General features: G+C 25.4%; 1 protein-coding gene across 1 annotated transcript; it reads left to right on the top strand.

Annotated features, from left to right (window-relative positions):
* Positions 1 to 360: 360 nt before the first annotated feature.
* On the top strand, positions 361 to 1165 carry EIN_520030 (hypothetical protein; the record flags this gene model as incomplete). The annotated part of the gene is made up of 2 exons (XM_004258439.1): positions 361 to 413; positions 457 to 1165. The coding sequence occupies 2 exons, from the start codon at positions 361 to 363 to the stop codon at positions 1163 to 1165; spliced, it is 762 nt and encodes a 253-aa protein (XP_004258487.1).
* Between the last annotated feature and the right edge of the window lie 6349 nt (positions 1166 to 7514).

Raw genomic sequence — 7514 nt, 5'->3', positions numbered from 1 at the left:
GTCAAATCCCATTCCTCTCACTCAACATAATTTTATACACTTCCCCAATTTAAAAATTTTAAATTTATGGAATCAAAATGATCAAAAATTGTTTTACGTTGAAAATCATTCAAAAGAAAAATATAAATTTGACAAAATAATTGTTTGGTATCAAGTTCCTTACAAAATTCAGTTTCACAATTTAAAAAACAATAAATTAATATTTAAAAATGTTACTTACACTGTTGATGATTGTTTTAATTTTGGCAATGAAATTCCAAAAACGGCGAATTATATAGGTGACTATTTTTACTTACACTTTGACGATCAACATTTTAACATTCCTAGTTCTATCAATACACTTAGCGATTATTGTTTTTCATGTACAAAACATTTGCAAACAATTACACTCCAACAAAACATTACAAAAATAGGTGATTATCGTTTTTCCAATTGTGATTTACTTACATCTGTTAGCCTTCTTGGTGTGATCAAAACTCCCGATTTTTGTTTTTTGAATTGTAAATCTTTAATATCTCTTAAGTTTTCAAATTATGTTATTTCTTTTGGAAAGTCGGCTTTTGAAATGTGTGAATCTCTTGAAACAGTTGATATACCTAACAATATGAAAGAAATTGGAGATACATGTTTTAAGTTTTGCACTAGTCTCAAAATGGTTAATTTGCCAGACAAAATAAAATCACTTGGTAATTCATGTTTTTATGGGTGTATTTCTATTACATCTCTAACAATTCCAAAGATGGTAACTGCACTTGGGAATTGTTGTTTTAAAGATGATTTTAATCTTTTTTCAATCGATCTTCCAAATGCTGTTTCATATTTAGGAAAGGAGTGCTTTTCTGGCTGTTTTTACCTTAATGGTTTTAAATTTCCAAATGTGAAATGTATCGAGGAAAAATGTTTTAAAAGATGTGAACAAATTGGTGAAATAAAAATACAAGAGAGTGTAATTGAAATTAAAAACAAAGCTTTTTCAAATTGTGGGTACATATATATAATTCACATTCCAGAAAACGTGGTGACGTTTGGTGCTGGATGTTTTCTTGGGTGTAAAGGGTTTATTGATAAAATATCTATTCCTTCTAAATTTGACGATGGATATTTCAAGATATCATTTTGTCGATTAACGGGGTTGAAATTATCAGATTGGAATACGTGTATGTAGAACTAAATATTTTAAAGTTAAACAACCATGGGCTAATAAAATTTGGGTTTTCAAATTTTACAATAAAAAACTTATGGTAATTTATATAAAAATAACATTATTTTTATAAAAAAAACAATTTTATTAATAAATTGGCAAATTACAGTAAAACCTCCCAAGAGCGGTAAAATATGGTAATTTTGTTCTTTCAAGAGCGGGCATTTTTAGTTAATATAACATTAATTTCCGTTCTAAAGACAACTTTATTTTTAGTTTTGGTTAAAAAATATCGCTCTTCAAATGGGCGCTTCACAAAAACAAGTTCACTTTATTCAGGAGCACCTTTATTCAACGTTTTTTTACAGTGTATTTTATTTTGTTTTTACAAAAAAAAGAAAAAACAGATAAAATAAAAACAATTTTGTTTCTTGTTTAAGTAATAGTTTTTAAATTATAATTATTATTTTTTATAAATGTTCAAAAAATGAATATGTTGGATTTAAGTTCCAAGGAATTGTTTTTTACAAGCCATACAATCCAATATTAGACATATTTATTTCATATAATGTATTTCACCTTATAATTATTTAAAATTAGCGTTACAGTAAATATTTAGTTTAATTTAAATTTGTTTCAAGCAAGTAAAAATTTCATATAAATTGTGGTAAAATCTAAAAAATACAGTATTTTCAAATGAATTTTGAATATGTTGGAATACATCTTTTTGTTGAAAAAATAAGGTGTCGACTTAATGGGCACAACGATATTGTATGTGCATTTATGGGGTGTCCTTTTAGAGTTCATTGTTCAACTAAAATGACTGGAGAACGTAGAATAGTAACATCAATTGATAAGGTATTTGGTATTCATTGGCACGAAAAAAACTACACTGACAAAGAAAAAATTACGAAAATTGATAGCCGAAGAAATGGAAATAGTCAGAAGTGAAATTTCAGAACAAGTTTACGAGTTAAGCGAAAAATACAACAAAATGGAAGAGAGAGTAAATAGTGAAGGCTTTGAAGACTACAAAAATATGCTAAAGAAAAATGGTCTTGTGAAATACAGTGTGAATAATTCCGAGATATCAACAAAAATGTTAATAAATGAAACAAAATCTGAAATGAAACTTTCTGCTCTTTGCAATGCGAAAACCAGGGCAATGAAAAAAGAAGGAAAACCAATGACACTCAATGAATTAAAAAATGGGCATTACCTTTATCTTGGTGAAGTTACAAATGAAATATATATATTAAGTAGAGAATGAGCATTCGAAATTTTATCACGTACAAAATCTAAACTTGAGGATGGCACTTTTACATGTGTCACTTCTGGATTTTCACAATTATATATTATTCACGGTTTAATTAATAACACATATTATCCACTTCTATATTGTTTATGCAAATCAAAGGATGGTATATTGTATAGCAAACTTCTTTCGCTACTTGAAAACCTTGCAAATGTTCGCGGATGTTCAATACTACATCGAGAAATCACATTTTGAGTCGACTTTGAAATCGCTTTCATAAAAGCATTGACATATTACCTTCCTTTGGAATCCATACATTGTTTTTTTTTTCATTTCACACAATCTCTACATCCCAATTTTTCCAATTACAACCTGTTAACGTTATTTGATGTATCGAGTGCTGATTTTGATTTTCCAACTTATCGGACAATCAGAAGGTTAATCATGCTGCCACTTTTATATTTAGAATTTATTACAACATAATTGGTTCGAGATATTGTCAATTGCTCGGAAATTACAAACAAAGTAACATTGTCGCACATACGCTCTTTTGTTGAAAAATATTTTATTCCTAATAATATAATTAATACTGCAAAATACCCCCAATTGTTTGGAATTGTTGTGGACTATCAAAAAGAACCAGCAATGGAGCAGAAAGCTCTCATGTATTTCTTAATGAACATTGCAAAGGAAAAATAAGTTTACATATATGGATACATGCAATTGAACTTCAAATGGCAAACACAGAAAAAGAAGTGGAAAAAGGAGCACATGGACACAGTAAAGCAATAGAAAAAATCAAAAGTGGTTATTACAAAAATGTCTACAAGAGTTGTTATTCAAACGACACGATGTTCTTTTTTACCTAGACTCATCTGCCAAAATAGTGAATATCAAAACTGAAACAGATGCAAGTATATTTGTTAATGATTGGCATTTTGTTGATGTAAATAAGTGTTTAATTAAAAAATACACAAAAAATGTTTATATTGCGGTGGAGTCGCTTTATTCTCATTTAAAAATCGACACTTGGTCAACGGTGTTTATCGAAGTCGCACAAGAAGATGAATTTATAATTAAACCACCATTAAATAAAATTGAATTTTACACTCCTATTGAAACACTTGAAGAAATGGAAAGTGTTAAAGTGATATTTGCACATGAATCAACTAACAAATTTGTAGTTTTGTTTAATCACAAAAAACAATTAATAATGAGTGTATTAAGATTAAAAACAAAATTGATTTCATTGTTACCAATTCATACACTTATAACGAAGAAGAATGTGATAAATTCAGAAATGTTTTCAAAAATAATGTTACAATCCCTTTAACAATGAAAAAATCCAGATAGAGTTTATTGCAACTTATTAAAGATAAAGAAAACAATGAAAACAAAGTCGAAATTACAATGATGGAAGAAACAGAGTTGGGTTTCATATTTGATAATTAAAACCAATCGTTTTATTTTTTTGAATAATTATTTTATTATATTATAATACAAACTGTTAATAATGTTGTAGATTAATATAACCAATAATTATAATTTAAAAACTATAACTTTAACAAGAAACAAAATTGTTTTTATTTTATCTGTTTTTTCTGTTTTTTGTAAAAACAAAATAAAATACACTGTAAAAAAACGTTGAATAAAGGTGCTCCTGAATAAAGTGAACTTGTTTTTGTGAAGTACTCATTCAGACGAACCTTTCTTGGGAGGTTTTACCAAATAAAGTTTGAAATGACATTGATATAAAATAACAGAATTGTTTTTTAAATGTGTAGTATAGAGACTCAACAATTTATATTATAAAGTCTGTTTTCTATTTAACGATATTGGGTTTTTACTATTATTTATAATAATAGTATTATAATTTATAATAAAAATAAAGTGGGTTTTCAAAAAAATGGTTTGTATTTTATTTTTTTTGTTCTGTTTTATAAAAGTGTTCTAATTTAAAAAAAATAAAATTTCTTTACAACCATAAAAATATAAACCCAAAATGAACAATATGTTTGTTTTTAAATGTTAATATAACGAAATAAACTATATGTGACATTTTATTTAAAATGAATAAAATGTCTTATTTGATAGAGCAGACATGTCAAATTATCATTTGGGTCAATTGAAGACGACAACAAATGAATTTGAAAAAAGTAGATGCTCAGGATTTGTTAAACATTAGTTTTAATTTTTTAAAATGACAATTTTATTAATAGTCAATGGTTTTTAATTGGCGATATTGAGAATAGTAAATTATGGTTTAATATTTTCTGTCTAGTTCTTTTCTCTGTTATATTGTTTGAAATATAATAAAATAGAAAACAGACTTTATATGTTATAAAATTGCGTTAAATTTTAATTATTAATTTTGGTCACAAGTAAATTGCTTTAAAAATTTTATAAGTGCAAAGACAAAATCGTAAACATATTATATTCAAAGTTATTCAAACAAATAGTAACATAAATAATATAATACAATTTAAAATTTAATTAAAAATAATTATAACTTATGGTTATTAAAAAACAAACACAACTATTATTTTTACGTAATTATACAAATTTAAATATTTTTATTTAAAGTAATTTTTCAAAATGTGCAAGTTAGTTTAAAAGTGTACAAGTTATATAGTTCATTTATAATATTTTATTTAAAAAAATAGAATTATTCATTTTTTGAAATTTTGAAAAAAAAGATTATTTTTGGTTTAATTATTAATTATAATTTTGAAGTTATTACTAAATTATACTTTAACTTGTACAATTGTGACGTTGCAATTTTTAACTTTCACACTTCGAATACAATTAATTAAGCAACAATTTCGGGAAAGCGACCCAATAAAAATTATCGAAGGACCAGTTCTGGACAACAGAACAGATCGATTTGTAACAATGAACTGCGCCTATTAAACAGACTATTTGTTATTGTTTGTTATAAAATAACACAGAGAAAAACATAATGTTTATCATACTTCTTCTTGTCGCTTTAAATCACGATGACACAAGAGACATTGACAATTATTCACGTCTTGAAACAAAACAGTTTTTACATTAAACACATCGACAAACCATAACCCATTTTTTTATAATTTGATTTGCTTTTTGTAGTTTATTCATTCAAGCACCAAAGGGTTGTGTGTTTTTTGAAACAATTTGGAAACGAATAACATTTTTTAATAAAATGTTTTTCAACTGAAATTTAGTCTTGCACGCTTTTCCCTATAAAAAAGACTAAAAATTTTAACTTGCACACCTTGGGGAAGTCACTTTACATAAAAATATGTACAGATACAGGAAAAACCAGGGACCAAATCATAAACCAGGGACCAGACTAAATTAAGCCGTATTATTTTTGGTAAATAGTTTCCTTGTTATGGAAAAATCCCCAAATAATCAGGTATTTGGAGGATATGTTGGTTTATTTTCAAAAACCAGGGACCAAGTATTAATAGACACACTATTTTTCAGATGAAATAGAAAAAACTATAAAATATGAAACTCTTAATTAATCATTTGAAGCTGTTTCTATTGTTAATGCCCAGCCGAGCCAAAGAAAAGTTTGTTCTTTATATTGATTTATCTTCCGTTGTTTAATACGTTTAATGATCATCCATCATTTACTGAATGTCTAACATTCCAACAATTTATTTTTCTTTATTTTATTTTCATTTATTGCGTGAGTCACTTTTAATACTGAACGAAAAGTGACTCATTGAATCAACCTAGTCTTCTCTATTCTACTCATTGAATAGAGAAGACTACAACATCTTCTTTGAAAAAATGAATGAACGATTTAATTGAATGGTTGTGTTGAAATTAAACAAGGTTGAACAAAAGAATAATATTTTATTATTAAATAATAATTAATAATAATAAACTTACGATTATAACTTACATTAAGCTGTTGTTTATTCATACTTTATACAACACATTCATTTTTTTTCATCCCGAAAAATAACCGTTTTTAAGCCCAAATAATAAGAAAATTACACATTTATTTATATATTTGCCCGTTTTATTGTATAAAATCCGCTTAATATTCAATAGCTAAAATTAGTCTGGTCCCTGGTTTTTCCTGTGGTCCCTGTTAATTCCGTTATCTGTACAATAAAAAATTTAAATTATCAATACACCAACACTTTTAATCATAATTAAATTAAATTTATTATTAAATAAAAACACAAAACAGTAAAATGTCAAAATTACTTTGCGCAAGATATTTTTTGTCATTATAATTATTCTAATATATTTCTTATGTAAAATTTGTTATGATTAAATAAATTGCGGCTTTTAATATTAATTATACACGTTTTTTTTAAAAAAAAATGTTGTTTATACATTAAATACTACAATTTGATCACAAATAAAGTTTTCATAAATCGAGTTAAATAACATTATTATTTTTAATTATATTAATATTACTTAATAAGACAATTGAAAATAATAATGACTTATTTTAACAAAATGTAGATTTTACGTTATCCCACCCAAATGGAACCAAAATTTGGATTTGTTGATAAAAACGAACAATTGGAGTGAATCATTTCATTCCTCGTTTTCCCGAAAATTTTTACAGAACACCCCAAACGCATTTGTTTTAGTTGAAAAACTTTAAAAAGTTGAAAGAAAAGTTGAAGTTGACTTCAATTTTTTATTAATGGAAAACTTAAAAAACAAACCAATAATTACTATAATAAATACAACGAAGAATTATCAGAATATCTCACCAAAAGAATGGATTTGTTTGAAAAAAAATAAACAGTTCTTTGATTAACATGAATAATAGTGAAAGTGAGTTATCAAGTAAGAAAAAAATGAAAAACTACAATAATTAAAAAAAACTTAGGAAATGACTAAAAAGAAAAAATGGATATTTGTTTTTTACATATAAAATGTAAAAATTTTATTATATTATTTATTGTTTATAACAACAAATAAATAATCTTATATTATAATAATATTTCATGGTTGTTTATAATTTGTTTATATATAACATAATATATATAACTTAACGCTATTTTATAAACACTAAATTGTTAATTCTAAACTGCGAACGCTATATTTATATGTAAAAATAATTATAATTTCAACGCTTAATTGTAAACACCATTTTGTGAA

This window comes from Entamoeba invadens, assembly GCF_000330505.1.
Source record: "Entamoeba invadens IP1 unplaced genomic scaffold scaff_1105074725903, whole genome shotgun sequence".
NCBI lineage: Eukaryota > Evosea > Mastigamoebida > Endamoebidae > Entamoeba > Entamoeba invadens.
Note: the sequence above shows the minus strand (reverse complement) of the source record. Positions and strands in the feature narration are given on the sequence as shown.